Source organism: Sparus aurata, chromosome 16, assembly GCF_900880675.1.
Source record: "Sparus aurata chromosome 16, fSpaAur1.1, whole genome shotgun sequence".
Classification (NCBI taxonomy): Eukaryota; Metazoa; Chordata; class Actinopteri; order Spariformes; family Sparidae; genus Sparus; species Sparus aurata.
This window is the reverse complement of record NC_044202.1, coordinates 20,337,300-20,358,528: the sequence shown is the minus strand read 5'-3', so window position 1 is coordinate 20,358,528 and position 21,229 is coordinate 20,337,300. Positions and strand designations below refer to the sequence as shown.

At 40.6% G+C, this 21,229-nt stretch overlaps 1 protein-coding gene across 2 annotated transcripts in view; it reads left to right on the top strand.

Moving 5' to 3' along the window:
• The window catches only part of lingo2b (leucine rich repeat and Ig domain containing 2b), a 36,218-nt gene extending 20,368 nt beyond the window's left edge, over nt 1-15,850 (top strand). Inside the window, exons 1-2 of one of the 2 annotated variants that reach the window (XM_030443547.1) lie at nt 10,408-10,653; nt 11,927-15,850. In XM_030443547.1, the coding sequence (XP_030299407.1) occupies nt 11,970-13,838 (1,869 nt within the window). In that variant the 5' untranslated portion in view covers nt 10,408-10,653; nt 11,927-11,969 and the 3' untranslated portion in view covers nt 13,839-15,850. Of the gene's footprint in view, nt 1-10,407; nt 10,654-11,926 lie in introns of those variants that run through there. The other variant, XM_030443546.1, reaches the window with a different exon arrangement.
• The last annotated feature ends 5,379 nt before the right edge of the window (nt 15,851-21,229 follow it).

Sequence of the window (21,229 nt, the reverse complement as noted above, 5' to 3'; positions counted from 1 at the left end):
GGACTTGAGGAGCCTGGAGCTGATCCCGTCTGGACCCATAGCCCTCTTCACCTCCATCTTCCTCAGCTGATTTCTCACCTGGAGAGTGGAGAGGGACACATTGGAGCAGGGGGGTCGGGTGTCGGGTGGGGGAGGTGGGTGAATGTGGGGGGAGTCTGCAACATGAAAGCAGTGGAAAGGGAGTTAGAGGTGAGGATGGGGCAGTAAAGAGGAGGATCGGAAGAGGTGGTGGGAGGCAGCAGAGATGACTGGGCCGGGGGAGGGGTGGGTGTCTGGTCAAACCTACTGAAGAATAGGTTCAGGTCGTTCACCCACGTCTGATCCTCGCACCCTTGGAGTCTGGTTTCCTCTGGCCTGAGATGATTTTAAGGCTTTTCCAGACTCCACTGACATTTCTCTGCTCCTCCATCTTCCTCCTGTAGCTGTTCTTCCCCTCTCTGATCTTCTTCCTCAGCACCTTCTGCACAGCCTTTAGTTCCTCCTTGTTTCCTGACATAAAGGCCCTCTTTTTCTCCTTAAGTAGCGCCTTTATGTTAGGATTAATCCAGGGTTTGCTGTTTGAAAAACACTGTACAGTCCTGGTGGGTACAGTGTTATCAACACAGAAGTTTATGAAGTCCGTTATGAAGCCTGTGAAACTGTCGATGTCCTCCCCATGAGGAGTGCACAGTTCTTCCCACACAGTCGAGTCAAAGCAGTCCCTCAGAGCCTCTTCAGACTCCTCAGTCCATGTCTTACCTGTTAACAAGGGGCAGGCAGGAGATGCACCAGGTTGTGGTCAGGTCTTCCCAGGGGAGGGAGGGGGTTGTATGCCTCCTTGCTGTTGGCATGAAATAAGTCCAGTGTTTTATTGTCTCTGGTGTGGCAGGTGACATATTGTGTGAATGTGGGCAGAGTGAAGGACAGAGAGGCATGATTGAAGTCCCCAGAGATGAGGAAGAGGCCCTGTGGGTGCTGCGTCTGCAGTGAGGTTGTGACTGAGTGGAGAACGTCACAAGCTGTATTAGCGTTAGCAGAGGGGGGGATATACACAGCGTGTACAATCACCTGTGTGAAATCCCTCGGGAGGTAGTGCAGCCTCATGCTTACCGCTAAAAGTTTGGTGTCCTTACTGCAGACTTGTTCTTTAACAGAGATGTTCCCAGAGTTACACCATCTGTTAGTAACAAACACAGCCAGCCCTCCTCCTTTCCCCTTACCGCTCTCTGTGGTCCTGTCTGCCTGCTGCATTTAAGAGCCATCCAGGTTAGCATCCATGTCTGCGATCAGCGCAGTTAGCCGCGTCTCAGTGAGCACCATGATGCTGCACTTACGGTAGTCCCTCTGATGCAGGGTCAGCACCATTAGCTTGTCCATCTTGTTTGGGAGAGTTCTCACATTCTCCATGATGACAGAAGGGAGGACGGGTCTGTGGCGTCTCCTCCTGCTATGGCGAGCAGCTCTGGTACAGCAACCATATCTCCTCCTCCTCAGCTCGCGGGGGACATCGGGCTGCTCATGCAGCGGCGACACCGCTAAACAGCTATACAGCTTAACAGCTGATCCCTACTGTAAACAATAGGGCTGTGTACAGGCTCCCGGGACACAGCGCAAAACAATGAAAAAAGCAGTATTAAGATCAGAGTGAAAAAAGCAAGACTGGTCTCCATACTGCCCATAGAGAGAACTCCAAAGAGAAGTAATTAAAAACAGTCAAAAAGTACAAAAAGAAATATAAAAAGAGGAAAAAAGAGGCTACCAATACCCTAATCCATCCAGTCGCTAGGATAACACGCTGACAGTTAACATTTCTGCAGATCACTTATACGTTCACATTTTTACATGACACAGGCCTATGTACCATAATTACGTTCCTACAATAAGTGTCAGATGTTTATTACCTGACATTCATATCTGAAGGTGGAGGAAAAGGTGGTGGAGTTTAAGGCAAGAAAGCTGCTAAGCCAGTGACCGCGGTTCAAGACGGTGTGTTCAACATTTGTAAGTGAGAAGCTCCTGCTATTTTTGACAAGGGATCACAGCATTTCAACATTTGAAAAACTGACACCAGTGGATATTTGTGGTGACAAAAGATGGATGCTTTTGATGGGAAGTTGGGACATCTCCAGCCATGTCTGAGGCAACCAAAACTAGAAAGCAAGAACATTATAATTTTTTGCACAAAAAAACTGAGTTTGTCACAAGATAAAAGTGAAATGTTAACATAAAGAAACGTAAACTTGCAACAGAAAACAGTTTCAACATATCCGTGGTTAGCAGGAACAATAGTACATTGCCTACATCACTTCTGGCAATTGGGTTGTGCCAATACATATTGGGTGGAATCAAATTTCAGTGCTATGATGGATTAAACTTTGATTCCTTTCGATAATACTATCTCTAATATTAAATTCGTCTGTCATTTTTCTCAGTAATTGAATCCAGTCGCACTGACTCTTATGAAAGCTTCCATTCTCACGAACATAACATAGACACCAGATTTGTCAGTCGTTTACCCTTCACTTCCTAAAGTACGTAAAACTGCCTTATTATGAGGTTACTTTCTGTTTTCAAATCAAAGTACTTTCCATTGTTCTCATTTTCTCTTAAACCCAGAGAGGCATCTGTTGAATCTTAAAAATCAAGGACAGACTTTAATCAATACATGGGATCGATGTAGGCACCATATGATTGCAACAGGCCCTTACTACGGCAGTACAAATGTGTCCCCTGAGTTCTGTGGCATACATAAAAATGCTAACAACAAGAGACTGTCTTCCACCAGGGCTCCTTTTCCCTCTGTGTGTGTAGAGGTAAGAATTAATGTGAGCTACACATGAACTTTTAAAGTGTCGATGCCTCTTTAATATTGTGGTTTGGTTTAAACTGAAAGAAAAAAAATTTGAAGGCAGCTACGGGAGTTCTCTCACCTATTCAAAGAGAAAATTGCGTGTTACAATGTGTGCAATTTTCCAGTAAGTACCACCTTGTATGTGGGCTAACCCCTACCCCAACTGCAGTAAGCCTTGGATGGCACTCCTAAAAACTGCTGAACTTGGAACTGAACAATAATGCAGTTTGAAAAACCCATTATATGGAACTTGTTTGCAGGATATAACATTATTAGAATGGGTGCAGGAAAAACTGGTGTAATATGCAAAGACAAATCTCATTTTGGTGACTGGGGAAAGGGCCTGTGAGTCGGTGGTATGCATATACCATGAAAAATGGATGAGCTCTACCTCAGGAGACTAAAATTAGACAGAAACCTAATATGGCGAGTGCAGAGTGAATGCATGTTAGTGTTGGTGGGGAAAGAAATCATTTGGAGAGTAGCTAATACATTAGCTTTTAACTAGTTAATTAATTAATAAGGAAAAGCTTTAATTTCCTTTTTTGGTCATTTAGCTGCAGGAGGAATGTTGCAGAGCATCTGTAGCAAAAAAGAAAAAGCAGTTATTAATGACTTAATGACATTTAAAAGTGCAGGCTCAATGTCTTATCGATTAGTGAGAATGCTAATTCAGCATACTCACTATTGTTCTTATGGTTTATCAATTAAAGCTATTTTATTCATACTGTAAATGTGTTACTCAGAAACCAGCTTTAACGTTTCTCTGAAGTTTTTGTTGTTGTCAGAAGAAGAACCGAATGGCTTTTTGTCATCCAGACATAGGTGTCACCTCCAGAGATGTTTGATCGTTACAGAAAGAACCACAGTGCTTGTTTGATATTTGGTGCTTGATGCATGTTTTCTGTTCTCTTGAAAGGCTGCACTGCAGTTGGATTTCAACACATTCCACTGTTTAAATGACACTATGTTTAACCTGCTTTTGAGGTTTAATCATCAAAGCTCTTAACCCGACATCCACTTGTTATCACCTCATAGTTAGGGGGTCATTTACACATATAGCAGAGCAACAGTGGCATTCATTTGGAGCTGTGATTGATCTACCTGATGTTCACTCTCATGCATTACACTTTGTTCAGATTTTCTTCTCGACAGTTTTTAAAGTTGTCTCGATGAAAACTGCTGCCTACTGCACAATCTACAAACTCAAATTAACATGCTCATTCTTTTGGTGAAACATTTCTACACTTAAAAATATTGAGCACATTTCAAAATGAAATCTTTAAAATATGCTTGAATGGATTAAATCAGCATCAGTAAAAAAACAAAAAAAAAACAACTGTACGATGGCATATGAAAATTGAGTAGATATAATTAAAAACCTAATACAATTCATTAGTAACCTTGAGCCAAAACCACTAAAAAATATAGTCCGTATAATTCAAATTCTTAGTAGATTTATAGGTGCTATTTGTTAGAAAAGTTCAATAAATGATTAAATAATGACGCTCTGGGTTTCCCAAAAGCTTCATGTGTGCAAGTGCAAGTTTCTCTGGTCGTGGTAATTGCAAATTCCCAAAACACGACAACATTCTGATCCCCTCCCTCCTCGCTACGTCACCACATTAACACAGAACCGTAATCACCAAACAGCATTGGATCCTGCAATCTGTGCATTGCCTGAGCACACAGGACCGCCTTTTTATTTATATTTATTTATTATTTTTATATTTTATTTATTTATTTGATAAAATGAGCAGGATGCCAAAAAACATATTTTCTCTTGTACTGCATAAACAGGGGGAGGAGAGACATGGGTTATTGAACAAACATTATATAACAATGATTACTGTTGGACAATAGAGCTATTCAAGACTCATTCTAATAAGATAAATAATACAAACTGAAGCACCTTTAATTTGCTACTCTTACATTATTTGTTAATGCTCTTCTAATATATTGTGAGTGCATGTGGTTGAAAATGACATGGAAATCTGGTTATTATTGTTTTTTTAACATTTGTTTGTTTTACAGTGATCCTAATAAGGCAAACACGATATGAATTAATTTCTCTCTGTCCATTCTCAACCTTAACCGTACTGCAGCATGGTTAATATGGCAGCATTAACCTCAGACTTGTGCTGTGTTAAAAGTGATGGAGAAATGTTACCAGGTCTGATTAATAGAGATTGATTCCTTTAAGTCTAAGTGACCAGAGAGCTTCTTCATACATTAAACCAATATGTAAAATAGCCATCATGTCTAGGTAACAAGTATTATACATGAGTGGAGCATATATTCACATTATTCATATCCACAGCATGGGCCCTTCTGTTACACAGTGTTTGCGCACTTGAGCTGTTACAGCACAAGGGGCTGTAGTTTAGAGGCGCTAGGACGTCCCTCCTTCTCTTTTTTTATTTTCTATTTATTCATTTATTAATTAATTTATTTTGGTTGATTTTATTTAAAGAAGGGACAAAGCACATTAATTAACATGAGCACCAAATTCATGTAAATGTGCCAGATTTGGTCATATAGGCTAATTTTCAACTGCAGTCGTCTATCAGTATGAGCAAATGGTGACTACGTATTCACTGGACTTTTCTAAATCCAGAGACTGAAGGGTAAAGCACGTGCTTTGTGAGCCCACAACACAGCAGACATACAACAAGCCGCATGGTGGATGGCAGGATACGGCGTCGATGGCTCAACGAGGCACCGCTTCAGAGGAAATGTGGCCAGTGGTGCAGAAAGGAGCTGTTTAATTAGTAGGGTTTGAATGCACAAGCACTTATTAGCCAAGAAGAACATGGTTCAGTTTCCGAAATCCCAACTGCATCCTGAAAACTCCTCTGATATTATGCACTCTGCAGGGTGGTCAGTGGGTGTGCAGAGTGCCACACTTCCAAGAATAGAAAGTACATTTGCCTTGTTTGTATTCGTGTTGAATGCACAGTGAATTACTGTATCATCAAGCTGAGCTGGGACTACAATGACAGTACAAAGTATCTGTTTGCTATCCGGTGCAATTTGCACGCATGTTTGTTTGTTGATTGCATCAACATGAAGTCATAAAAAGCCCGATGGGTTTAATGACGTGTCCTTTCAGGTCAATTATCATGCGGGGTGTGTCATGTTATGCGGTCACAGCGCGGCAGTAATTGCCTACATGTGAACTCCCTCATGTGAAATAATTCCATTATTCATGCGACTATTATATCTGGAAACGAGCATTGAAGGAACAATCAGGCCTATGTTTAATATTTCATGGGAAAACAACAGGAAGAGTGATTACCAGATAAGTTTTATGACTCTGGTGATCCAAAGTGACAGATGTGAAATTAAAAGAAATACATGTTTTGTTACAATGAGAAAACAAGTACAAAATGTGCATTAAACTTTGCAGAGGTTGTCAAGGGAGTAAACTGAATTAGACTGACGTTGAGGGAAAATAATAATGGTTTCTTTTCAAATAATAGCAGCCGTGTAAAAGGATTCAAAGCCTCATGTTTGCAAGGCTGTGAGCTAAAGAGAAAGACAAGATTATTACATACAGCAAGCCTAAACAACCCATACCTTTATTGCTATATCCACTAAACACACATATTGAGATAACTGCGCCAATTACTTAAGTATCTGAGAAGAAATTCAATTCCAGATGTTTTATATTTACAACATTAATGATGTAATAATACAAACTTAGAAATTTATTTTTTTTTCAACAACTAAATGAGCAAGCTGTTTTCAGAGGAAAATAAGATCCCCACTAAACTGTTTGCAGCTAGAAAGGTGGCAGGGTCCGTCAAATATGAACAAAGTGAAAGAGACTGAAATGTGTTTAAGGTCAGTTTGTTTATTCAGTTGATTCAGTCATGAAAACAAAGGGAGTTTGTTTATTTATGGTTTGTCTCGGCGTTAAAATTGCTCAATGAAGATATTTCTATTCCAATTAAAATGTCTTCCCCAAAACTACATGGTGCACCTTTAAAGTACTTTGGTACAATGCCTTGATATAATGGACACCTAAAGTGCAAAAAGAAAAGTGTCTGGCACACATTCCATCAATGACACAGGTTATGAATTCATAAATAATTTAGTGTCAATCAGTGCTGTAATTCAGAGTAGTTTAAATATTCATTGGTACAGTCCAGTTAAGTCCTTCACAGTCTAAAAAGCGTTTGCTCTTCTCCAAATGACACATATTTGGAAAGTTGCGTCATAATGAACAGGGATTTAATGGTGCTGACAGATCAGCCCAAAGATTAAAATCCACACGTGCGCCGAGCATTGCTTGAGCATTACAGTTATCTCCTGGAAGAGCTGTAATCAGTTTCTTGAGCTTTACTAAATCAAAATCACGTTAGAAATCACAGTTAATTCAAGCAAACAAAGTTGTTTTTTTTAATCTAATCATAAGCAAGGCATCCCTCATTTCTTCTTGTTTCTCTGCTTTATCTTATACTCTGCCATCTCTATGTTTTTCCTCTTCTCTCTTTCACTCTCATTCTCACAGTGACTCATGCATCACCCTACAGCTCCTTTTCGGCTGTCAGATTTTCTACAGTTTCACTGACTCTAATCCAATTCAGAACCAAATCCCAAAACGCTCAACCCTGTAGGCTGCCCTTCGCAATGACCCCCTCACCATTTACATTTACCCAGGATTCTTAGGGATCTTGTATGTTTTCAGTTCTGCCAGTGACACAGTTGGGCCCATGAATTTCTATAAATATGACTGGGCTCTAAGGGACTCAAGTAATGGCCACTAGAGTACTGAATGTGTGCCACCTAGGTCAGCCTGGGTCAGGCTATCAAGAGATATAGATGTACATAAGGAGGCCACTGGGGGTATTGAGTCATATGCCAGTGATGTGCCTTATAAACCTTCAACTCTTTATCTGAATTTGCATTAAACTTTTACATGATATATACAGTTATTATATTAAAACCTTATAAAGTCAATATGTGATATTTGAGTTGTGTTTCCGTACAACTAGCAATAAAAAAAAAAGTACAATAATTACTCTTCCTCTTTCTCTGTCTTGGTCTCCACCACCTCCTGATGGAAATATCTGGCTCTTAAGTTGCGTTAGTGGCTTGATCTTTGGTGCTGGGCAGGTAGTCTATAGTGGGTTCATCAGAAACTGTTCACTAAAACAGCTGCCTGCTGTGACTGGAAACAACAACCTGGTCTCAATAATCACCATACAAATAACATGGCAAAAATATCAATATCAACAAAAATATTTTAGACATTTTAAAGCAGAAGGTTTACATACTATATCTTTAACCTCTGTAGAGAGCAGATCCATAATCACTTTCATGCTATCAAAAGTAAACAGTCTAATCCATGGGGTTTGGTTATGTTTAGGAAATGATTATGTCACATGAGTTAAATGTTACCTGTGTTAATTTAATGATGCAAGTTTAAACAAGTCAGTGTCTCCTGGGTGAAAGTTTTCTGTTTGTTTGACCAATCCATCAACCCTAGTCACTGCTCTGCTTGAACTGTCTTTCTCTTTATCTCCTATGCCTCCTGACATTGGTTATGCATGGTATTTGGACAAATCCATTTTCCGTAGAACTTAATGTGAAGGATTGGTATGTCACCTGCAGGCAAAATTGGACTTTGGCGTATGCACTGCACAGTGTTTGAAAGTCTACAGCCAGTAACTTGCTGTTTTCAGTGTGTTGGTTGTTAGTTCGGAGGCTGTTGTTTGCTGTCCAAACGTGAACTTGAAAATTCCACAAAAATAACGGAAAGAAGGAAAATGCCTCCCGAAATAGGCATCCATTGGCATTCTTATACCTACAGTCTACATGATGAGTCAGATAAGGGGACAGCTATCTGTAGGTTAACACTTTGAGCAACACTTTTCACATTACACTCGTGTTCTTCCTTAATATAAAAATAATGGTGCAGCTGGAAACGGTCATATATGTTCAACTTAGATGTGACAGTTTAGTTTAACGAGCTCACATCAATTAAGTTATCATTTGAATGTTTCTTGCTACTTGTACATTTATTTGGGGACCATATTTCCCATAGAGCCAGAAGCCTCCAGTTTTTCCTCCTTAACATGTTGGAAGTGATTCTTTACCCCATCTGCCTTTCACTCACTCCACCATCTGCCATTGCCAGAAAATCTGAAAAGCTTGAGCTTTATTTTGCTGGAAAGGCTGTGTCCTCATCCAAACAAGCTCCCGAACTAGTTTATAAGCTCCAGCTAATTCTGAACAGGTGCCAAGCAATAAAAAAGAAAATCTGACCTGCAGAAGCCACAATTTCAGTACTGACATAACTTTATTCACTGAATCCTGCCACAGTTTGAAAAAGTGATTTGGTGATGCTAATATACGACTCAGTTTAGGGATTTTCTGCCATTGTAGAGCTGCTCTTTTCTTGGATATTTGTTTCCATAACTTTACATTCTTATAAACCACATTCTGCCATATAAACAGATATCTGAACTATTTTTAGCCATTCTTTGGTGGAAGAATCCCATCTGACAAGCATCAAAAAGCAGTTGCAGGACAGAGGGCTTAGATATGATTGAGACATCACACAGACAACAGGTCGTCAGCAGAATCACAGCTACATTATTTTACATGGTTATGCATTCGCACAAGTACTGAGTTACTATTTGAATTCGAGGAAATGATTTACAGTCTTTGAGGGATCATCTTTATTTTGTCAAAGTCTGCATGGCGAAACCTGGATCTGGACAGATTTAGATTTATGACATTTACTGTAAACATGGCAGATTTTATTGGACGATTACAGCTTCAAAATACAGAGAATTTTCTTTAAAATGTAATATTTTTATGTTTTATATTTTTTCTATATTTATAGATATGTATCCTTTCCCTTTCAGAGAAGCTGAATCTGTTTGTCACTCCAGTGGACGCAAAATCAGGTCTTCATCATCTGATACATGCTTAAATATCTTACAAGGCTGCCGTGTTTTTGTGTGTAAGCCAACGCTCTGAGCGGCTCCGGCTCCTGACACACCTCTCAGTAGATCACACCAGACCAGTTCCCCCACTGCAGCAACACACAACTGGACTGTAATTATTAAACAGAGAGACAGCGAGGAAGAGGGGCTGATAGGTAAAAGCAGACTGATAAATACACAAAAACAGAGATAGGCTTGTGCACAGATAATAAGGTAGACAGACAGAGATAGTCACCAGAGCTCCAGATGGATGGGCAACAAGACAGGTTGACAAATAGCAAGGCAGCCAGATTGACAGATTGGAAACACCTTAAAGTAGGCTCCGCTATACCACTGAAATGGGATTTCCAGCAATGTATTCAATTTGTGTGTTCTCTCAACGCAAGGACTAAAGGAATATGAAAAAAATCTCAGCCTCCTTAATGTATTTCTTCCTTTTTTCATTAATTTGATGGCAGACTAAACAGAGCGGATAGGAGTAAGGGTTTGTAGTTGCTGTGGCAACGGCCTGCTCTTTGTTAAAGGCTACATTCCTGGCATCTGATGTTTCTGCGCTGCGATCAATAAAAACCCCAGCCTGCAGGGACTGATGAACGGACTGGGGCTTTTGCCAGGCCAGACAGGACTGAGGAGAGGGAAGGAGTTAGGTGGAAGATGTGTGAACTGGAAGACGGGGAGATAAAACAGTGATAGAAAGAAGAGGGATAGAGGGAGAGATGTGGAGATGTGAGCAGTGCAGCTGCTGAGCCAGGCGGGGGGGGGAGTGTGAGAGGAGTGAGTGCATGTGTGTGCGTGTGCTCTCTGGCTCCTTCTGCCTCATCTCCGCTATTTTCTGAATGTCACTCACTTCACTATCAAAGTAAGGTATGTTACTGTCTGTGTGCTTATCGTCTGCTTTCCTCTGCAGGATTTTGCTTTGCCGTGATTGACAAGAACTCCGTAGGCAGTCAAACGTTTTCTCAAAGGCACCGTCTTTTTTTCTCGCATTATACTTTTCATTCAAATTTTCACCACTGACAGATGTATCATACGTTTTGCACTCCTAATTGGCAAAGATAGCCGTGGGCAGAATGACGATACTGCTGGTAGGAAGGCAATTATGGTCACCCTCTCTGTCTACTTAGCATTTGTCAATTCAACAACCTGTGGCTGCTGGAAGGGGTTTTTCTGTCCAGGTCTGTGTGAAGACGCATGGCTCTCAGAGAACATAATGTTTTTACAGTTAAACTCTGCATCCTTCAACTCATTTCTCTGTTGTTATCTTCTCTTCCCGTAGAACTACCCTTTAGGGCTGGGAACTGGAGCCCTGCTTAACTGAGTAAATTATTAAAATGTGAAATAAATACACCAAAGGAAAACAAAACTCAATCAAGCAAAACATATGTATATAAATCTATAACTGTTAACGTTTATGCAATGAATGCATCCTCTATATAAAAATGCACAAAGCAGGTTCGTGATAAATATAGAAGCACAGGCTATTCAGTCTGAAAGCAAACAATGAGCCAGTGAGATGAGTTACTATGATGATTACTTATTAAGCATTATTAAGTTTACATTCATCCCACTGGGTTTATGCACCTGGCAAACACAGCTACAAACTCTGTGGATTCACTTATAGAAGCAAACACAAGCTGCCATTTCATTTCATATTGAGTTTGTATTTTAATTTTGAACACTTGCCACTTAGTCCATTCAGCACCCCACCCACTCAAACACAGACACATATATATACACACCATTATCACTGATGCAAAACACAGAGTCACACACATGCAGCAACAACAAATCCAAATGGGCATTTAGCCATGCTGCACTCTAACAGGGGTAATTTCTCACCATTGGGCTGAGACATCCTCGTGAAACATCCCCAGTTAGCCTGCAACCTTTTGTGCTAACACAGTGATGAACGTTTACATTTCTCTGCAGCTGGCATTTCTCTCTCCATGCTATGAGTATAATTCCATCTTTGCTAGGAAAAGAGACAGTTCATTAAGGGAGAAAAGACTTGGCAGTTTAAGGAGACATAAAGTGTAAAAGGTTGAAAAATGGAAGGCGGGGGACAAAGAGGTGCAAATTGAGCTGGGTTGAGTGCAGAGTGTTCTAACCTTTCTTGTCCATGTATTGTGTCTTGCAGGGCTTGTTCGTGATGGTGCTCTGTATGGAAAAGAAGCTGTGCCATGATAGAGGGCAACGTGGGTAAAAGAGACATGCGACACCCAGCCCTGCACCACGGCCACCTCTTCATGGGCGGGGCCTTGCTGCTTCTCCTGGTCAGCCCGGCTCTAGGCTGCCCCGCCCGATGTGAGTGCTCTGCCCAAAGCAAGTCAGTCAGTTGCCACCGCAAGCGCCTGCCAACCATCCCTGAAGGCATCCCCATTGAGACACGCGTCCTGGACCTCAGCAAGAACAAGCTACGCATCATCACACCAGACAACTTCTCCTCATTCCTGCAGCTGGAGGACCTGGACCTTAGCGACAACCTCATCAGTGTGGTTGAGCCAGGCTCATTTCGTTCTCAGCTTGCTCTGCGCTCGCTCAACTTTCGCAGTAACTTGCTTCAGCTGGTTCCTGCCGGCGTGCTGTCAGGCCTTTCCAATCTCACCCGCCTTGACCTCAGCCACAACCGACTGGTGGTTCTCCTGGATCATGCCTTTCAAGATCTGCGCAAATTGTCATCCCTAGAGGTGGGTGACAATGAGCTGGTTTTCATCTCACAGCGGGCCTTTACAGGATTACTTGGACTCCAAAGTCTAACCCTGGAACGTTCCAATCTGACTGTCGTCCCGACTGATGCTCTGGGACATCTGCACAGCCTGGTTGAACTGCACATGCGTTACTTGAGCATTGGTTTCTTAAAGCCATTCTCCTTTAAGAGGTTATCGCGTCTCCGCAGATTAGACATTGATTACTGGCCCTGGCTGGACACACTGCCTCCCCACTCATTGCACGGCCTCAACCTCACAACGTTGTTCATAACCAACACTAACCTGTCTGTGTTCCCAGGTGCAGCACTGCGCAACCTGCTCTACCTCACACATCTCAACTTGTCCTACTGCCGCATCCAACACATCCATCAGGGAGAGCTGGGTCAACTCCCACACCTGGTGGAGCTCCGCCTCCAAGGGGCTCATCTGCTTTCTATTGAGCCCTTTGCATTTGTAGGCCTCAAATCCTTGCAACTCCTGGATGTGTCACACAACCGTCTGGACTCACTGGAGAGGGGAGTGTTTGCCTCACCAGACAGCCTCCAGAGGCTCTGTCTGGGTGGAAACCCATTAGTGTGCGACTGCAGATTGCTTTGGCTGCTCAATAGCCACAAGCCGCCTTCTTTGCAGGTTGTGGATGACCAGCCAGAGTGCAGCGCCCCTGAACACCTCCTGGGGAAAACTCTCCGTGACCTCAAGGAACCACTGGTCTCAAGGTACATGACCTGCACCAAACCAAGGATTGGACCCAACACTACCCAGCTACTAATGGCTGATGAGGGTCAGCCCGCCCACCTGAGCTGCATGGCAGAGGGAGCTCCTCGGCCCTCAGTGGTCTGGATTACACCCCACAGACGCTACATCACAGCCAAGAGCAGTGGTAGGGTTGAAGTCCAACCAGACGGTACCCTGGAGATCAAGGCAGCAGAGCTGCATGACAGTGGGGTTTACTTGTGTATTGCCAGTAACCCTGCTGGCAACGCTAGTCTATCCGCCTCTTTAGCTGTAAAGAGCCTGGGCATTGGGGACAGACCACACTATATCAACAGGAGCACAAACTATCTGACAGACTCTAACAGCACATGGGGGAATGGGACAGTACTGTACAACATGACAGTCCCTATAGACATTAAGACTATCATCATATCTACAGCCATGGGCTGTCTGTCCTTCTTGGGTGTGGTCATCTTCTGCTTCCTGCTTCTGTTTGCCTGGAGCCGAGGGAAAGGGCGCCATAAGAGCAACTTTGATATTGAGTATGTCCCTCGCAAATCCAACGGGGCATCAGCAGAGGCAACAGAAAGCAGTGGCCCACGACGGGTCAACATGAAAATGATTTGAAGATGATGCAGACTGATTCATATGATAGCAAGGTCAAAACAACAAAATGCCCACATATCAGCAGATTTATTTTTTTTCTATGACACAGTGGATTTGTGACAAATGAAAGTGATGTACTAATATAGTGGGTGTCAATATGACAGTGATCTAGTGAAAAAGTGGGCATGTGAATATAAAAGTGAAACTGTGGACGTGTTCATATGAAATAATGTTCTCATATAGTACATTGAGTATAATACTATAACCAACATATCAATATGGGAGTGATGTAGTGATGCACTAGGCATGTGTTTCAATGGTGATGTGATGAGTAACGATGTTGTTGGTTCACCGTGACAACAAGGTGACAGAGGGAGTCACTGGGGGTGACAGGGGACATCTTCGTATGGCAGTGGTGCCATCATCACTGCAACATGTCAGGACTAAATTGTCTAATACCCATACTAGCTGCAGTGTGAAAGGTGTGTTCATGTGTGCGTGTGTGCGTGTATGTGTGAGTGCATCAGTGTGTGCATGTTGCATTTGTGCATTTCTTTGTGCATGTGCACGCATTGCCTTTCTTGTTGGACGGAACAATTAAAATGAATTATAGGGTCCAAAGCATTTTTCCAAGCCTTTGTTCTTGTTTGGTCATTGTAATGACAGTATTGTCACTGTTGAGTAAAACAGAGAATTATCTATGTTTGTATGCAAAATCACAATTATTATATTCAAGAGAAATGCTGCATACATTTTGAAGTGGGTCCTCCTTGGAATGACTCCAACATTATATGGGGATTTTTCTAAACTCAAGGATATGTTACACACACAGAGTAGTTACAATGTGAAGTCTGAGCTTTCTCTTAGAGTTCACTTTCTAGCAACACTTCTCCTGAGAAATAACAGTGGGCAGTATTGTTATTACTCTGGAAAAGCTTTTAGCTATAGAAATGGCATGTTAAACTTATTTTATAACATAATAAATCATGGGCAGACTTTCCTGCCAGACAAATCCCATGAAATAAAAGAGTCAGTGGCCAGACTCAATGGAAAAGATTACTGGCCAATGTCCTCTTTGGGCTGAGACAAAGTTGAGATTCAGAGTTTTTTGAGTTGAATTTCCCCCCCTCTCATTTTTCTTTGATCACAATAATTCAAGCTAGCGTGTCCGGATTCCTCCCTGGAGCACTGGGTATTTATTAGATGGCAATTTGAAAGTTGTAGTGGAATCTTGTAATGTTTTGTTATTTTTTTTTGGTTTTTTGTTTTTTTTTTTGCTGCAAATGTTTTAAATGTTTAGAAAAAAACAGTAAAACAATTAAGGGCAATTCTTTGTAATGCAGGGATGTGGTTGTTAACTTGTGTGATCCTGTTGTGATAAAATGTTCAAGGTTGTAAAATTGTTTTCATATGGCAAATTTATGGGTATATTTTCAAAAGGAAATAAATCTTAATCATACAACATCATGAAATCGGAGTTACAGTGGTTAAACATTTACAGTTGTAAACATTTCTTTTGAAATCTTTTCCTATGAATTATTTTGTCTAAATTATAATATGTTATAATTATAAAAAATCTAACTCTAAGGTGTTCCTTTAAACATCTCATATTTTTCTGTCACATAATATTGTATTACAGTCTTGACTTTATCCAACTTTTTTTACTATTTATAAGTCATATAGAAAACATTGTGTTGTAACTCAAACATTGGTACAAACATTCATAGTTGATAGTTTATGAATCATTATTTATCAATGATAATAAAATACATTTTCACTGATTTTAATTGTATTAATGAAGTATTGGTAAAGACAATAATTGAGACCCCAGGAAGAGTGGCTTCTGTGTTTATACAGAAGCTAATGGGGATCTTAATAAGCAAGCAAACAATACCCAGAGGATACGTTTCACTTGGGTAAATAATGTCCCCCTCACAGTGAATGTAAACAAAATTGTTGGTTCCTTACCTGTTTAAAATGTGAATTTGTCAAAAATGATCTCTGTCTCTAACAATAATATGACATTCTCATCAGCATCACCTGTACTTTGTGTGTAGTGCTATTTAGCAAATATTAACATGTTTAGGGTTAGGGTAAGTGGGTTAACACACTATAAACTAAGATGGTGGACATGGAAAATTACACCTCTAACCATCAGAATGTTAACGCTGTCATTGTAAACCTTGTCAATACCTGTTGTAATTTGCTGGACAGTTGATACAGCAACACCTGGGACAAACCACACATAGAAATTGATAAATCAATAACATTTGTTAAGTTAATTGTTAAGTTAATTTATGATTATGATTATATTTGCTAACGAGGACGGTGCATGGTTGTCATAGCATAGCATTTTTTTATTTATTCAAAGGAGCTGTATTGACATGGAAATCATTAACATTTAGTCGAAAAGCCAAAGCACAAAAGTACAATTTCTCTAAAATTCCCCAAATTCCCTGAACAACAAAATGAGAAACAAGTGCTGTAAAGAGTAGATAAATACAAATAATATCAATACGACCATCGAAAAATATGCCATGCTATGAAAATAATCATTAGCAGATTTAAGCACTTGACAAATCTGGAGTGTTAATAAAGTTGAGCATGTGGTTTGTCCAAGTGGTCTTGTTGGGTAGCGGTAAGCTGCTAGTGTGGTAGACTCCATTAACAAAAATATTTCCTTTCTTTAACCCAAGTCTTTCCTGCTTCTTTTCCACACAAATCACATAGTGTACATACTCTAGTTTGGACATGACACATCTTCTCACACAGTTACAAAGACACAGCAGTGCTGACAAATTCTGTATTGCATAATATTCATGCTGCTAGAGATGACACACCCTGGCTGTGATTGTGCACGACTCATCCATGTGGTCCAGATGGTAATTGGAAAACTGCGTCTTCATGCAGCTTTTTGCTGTATACTGTTATACTGATACACTGATCAGAAAACATAAAAACTGGGACACATGAAGGAAAAACATCAGAATTGGGACACTTTGAGCTGCAGCAAGTATGTAGCCTAAATAGCTGGTAAGCAAGCAAAACATACCACATCACATCACCTGACTCCAAGTCAAGGAGAAAAACTGTGTGGCCTTTGCTGCTTCACCTGACAATCAAATAAAAGTAAATGTTAATTTGCCATCCCACTTGAACAGAAAGCGTCTTTTTTAGACAGTGCTTGATGCTATCACGCTAATGGTAAAACGACTCTCTGTCTTTTGTGTGTGAAAGCTCACTGAGAATATTCAGGGTGCTGCTGTAGCTCTGTGGAGACAAGATCAAAGTCCCTCCAATAGGCTTGAATTATTTTTGATACAGCTTCCCTTTTACCAAGAGAGTGCTGTAAACAATGGAGAGGAAATGTAATGAATGAGTAGGTGGAGGATTTCAAAATCGGTTCTTTAATGATTCTAGCTCATACATGCCATTAACAGTGTGTCATTTATATTTCCATTTAAAAGATTACCCTGCTGAGAAATCTGGAGAAGAAACATGACATTATTATTTTCGTTTTATACCTGTGATCATAACCCGAACCATCATCTATTATCCCATCATCCAAATATACAATGCCAGCACTAAGGGAGTGTTTGGTTTTGCTCAAGTAGAGGTATTCATGCTCGGGGCCATGCACCGCTAAATGAATAATTTCACACATAAAGGATCTGCGTAAAGAATTTGTCACAACCGAGTAACCAAATCAGAGAGCATGAATCAAAGTGGACCAGACTTTGCCAACCTGGGTGCTGCATCAGTGAGAGTTTCGCTTGGTTGTTTGAGAGAAGCGTCATCACACCAGAAATCCAGGTTTACAGCGATGGACAAGCCTTTCTTAAAGGGATATTCTGGTGTAAATTTAATCCATGGTCTAAATCACCGTGAAACTGTGTTACACTCCCTCTCGAGAAATCAAGTTAGCAGACCGCTAATTTACGGAGTTTTATCAACCTCAGAAACGACCACAAGACAACAATACACTGCAGTAAATGGATCCAAATATAAACCGCCACCAAAAAGCCACAAATAATGCTCAGAACAGCACCAAACTTCAACAACAGTACAAATAGGGTCTCAGCACATAGTCTGGGGCATCTAACCTCCGCTAGCTTAGCTAGGGAAGCTATTGGGATGCTAAAAACATAGTTCAACTCTCCTCCATCAGCTTCCGGGTCGGGAAGTCCCGACGCGACGATTACAGAGTGCTGTTAGAAATGCTCAATTCCGTTCTTTTCCCTGTCCGCTCTCGATAATAACTGTTATAAACTGGCAGGTAAGACACATATGAACTTTGATTGCTTTTCCATGGAGTCATAATCATACATTTTCATCCATGATTTGCGGAACTCTACTGCACTCAGTAATCGAGTCGTCTGGACTTCCCGTCAACAGCAAGCTGCTGCAGAACAGTTGTAAATTTAGTCAGCTTTTCAGTGGAAATCCAGCTAAGCTAGCGGAGGTTAGATGCCCTGGACTGTGCTGAGACCCTACTGTACTGTTGCTGAAGTTTGGTGCTGTTCTGAGCATTATTTGTGGCTTTTTGGTGGCGGTTTATATTTGGACCCATTTACTGCAGTGTATTGTTGTCCTGCGGTCGTTTCTGAGGTTGATAAAATTCCGTAAATAAACGGTCTGCTAACTTGATCTCTCGAGAGGGAGTCCAACACAGTTTCACAGTGATTTAGACCATGGATTAAATTTACACCGGAATATCCCTTTAATGCAGGATCTTTGACCCGTCTGCCAATGATTGAAATGCAAAGAATATCTCCAGTTGAAGTCACAAGGTCATTCTTTCTCATGAGATCATCTTTCTTCAACAGCAAATTTGACTTTAGTACTTTCTACATCCAAAAAACTGAGCTGATGGGAAGTGACTGATGATATGCCTTCATACCAGATCCACATCAGATCCACTTATATTGTATTTGCAGCATAAATACGTATCTGTATTAGAGACATGGGGGAAGGGCTTTACATTTTACAACTAAAACAAAAAAAGACATTTATATGCAATGTGTATCGGCAATTAGTTAGTTAGTTCATTAACCAGCAGGCCTTGTAACTTATCAATAATTACACTGTCCTGTAACCAAACTTGAGAAAATCCAGATCTTTTTTCCAAACTTCCACCATCTCACTTGTGTTACCAATCATCATCATTGCTACTTTTCACTGTATGGTTGCTCCAGACATCTATACTGTTTTGAGGCACACTTGAAAGTGACCTGAATCGCAAAAAAAAATTGTTCTGCAACATCCTGGGTCTTGCTGATAATGTATAGATGATAATGAAAAGTCAGTTGCTAATGACCCGCAGAGATGGCAGGTTCATGCCATACAGGACCGCATGGGCCCTCAGTAAGTAGCTGTAATAGCGTAATGTTGAAATAGAGGCTGCCGCACTGTAGCCACTCTGTTGAATTAATTTCCTCCAACCATTCATCAACGAAGAAGTGCAGTCTTTTTACTGTACATCATTTATAATACATTACTGCAGATGCATCCAGTACTTTAAGTATTCTTCTCATCAAAAACTAAGAGATTAAATGCTTAAGAGGAGGGCATTTAGAAAGTTACTTCACTAATAGTTTTCACTATATTTAAAAAGTTAAAAAAAGGACCATATTTAGACCAGAAGTAAGCATACACTTATTGGTGTAAAAACTTTTACAAGTAAAACAGATGGAGCCCCAGATTTATAATTGTGTTTGCAGCTCTTAAAATTGCAGCTTGGCATCTTTCACAGTGCTGGGAATGTTTTCATCTGAAGCATCCACAAATATTTCTCTGTAGCATATAAAAAAGAAACCAGAGGAGAAGCAGGTATCTGATTTTATGAAGAAGATTAAAAACACTCAGTAGGCTTTTATGACAGTTTTGAAAGAATAAGAAATAACACATTCCTCTTATAAATCTATAAATACTCCCAATACAATGAAGGACTTTCAAAATACAACCCTAACCCTGATCAGTAATTCCATAACTTATTTACGCTAACTTTAAGTAGACCTAGATATTGCTGTTTAATTGACATTATTTACTGTAGCCGGCCAACTTTCCACACATGTGTAAGTGTTTACATTTATTCAAACCAAACACATTTGACACAAGTGAGTTTTGCTACGTGTTACTCTCAAAACTGACTGACTTTAGTCTATGTATATTTGCCCCAACACAAAGGCTATGTACCGACTATGCAGACATTAGTGTCAGACTGTGGCAGAAATTTAGGACTCAGATGCAGATAGGCAGTAGTAAAGACAGGCTTTATTTTCAATATAGTTTCTCTGAAGACAGAGTGATAAAACAACAGACTGAGAAACACTGAATGTCCAACGGACAGTACTAAAACACAAAAAGAACAAAAGACGCTCCCGCAGGAGGAAAAGGAATATCTACACTGATCTAGGAAATCTTGAAACTATGAAAATTTATCAAAATAAAAGTCACTCAATCGAGGAAAGCACACCGGCTATAAAATTAACTACTCTGAATAAGCTGAAAAGTTTAATGAACAAAAAGCGCTCCAACAGGAGGAAAAGCAAAACGCTATTAAACTTACGCTGACTTAACAATTGACTGACCAAAAAATTTACAAAATCAAAATCGCTCTTCAACAGAGGAAAACTATATGAGTTTCGAGACATGACGAGGCTGTGATTAAGGCTGGATGTATTCGACAGGACGAACGAAATACTCTGGCAACGAAGACAGGGGAACACAAAGACTATATACACATAAGGGGAGGGAGCACAGGTGGAAACAATCAGGGATCAGGGGAGGCGCCAGACCAGTGACACAAGAGGAAGGGCAAGTGACCTGAAACGAGAGGAGAGTTACTTTTCAAAATAAAACATGAAATTCACAAGACAAAAAACCCAAGACAGGACATCCCTCACCGTGGTGTGACAATTAGCTGTAAAATAGCTAGCAATGTTTGCATGAATTGGGTTTGTGTCTTTGTTTTTTTTCCTCCTATTGACTCAAGTCTCTGTGTTTGTGAAGAGTCATCTCTGCATTAGCACATGCTTTTATTTCAGGGACTCAGTGTAACAATTTGTAGCAATCTACATGTGTCAATCACTTTTTTTATTGGCTACATGTGAGCAGATTGTAATGTGACGGGAAAAATTTGTCCTTCCCCGTCTCTCTGAGTACAAGCCTAGTATACAGGTACAAGCTTGTCATTAGTTAGCTGTTACTCTGCCCCCTGAATTCAACAGGTAGGCAATACTTACATGTTGTACCTTAAATGCTGATAGACTGTGGATTTTTTTGGGAAGGATTCAGGTTGGATTCTCCACTACAGTCTGTGACTGATGCATGTTCTCGAGTGCATCCTCTCAGTCTCTCTCTCTGCTTTGCTAACAAATAGCAACAGTTGCTAATGTTAGTGTAGAAATGAG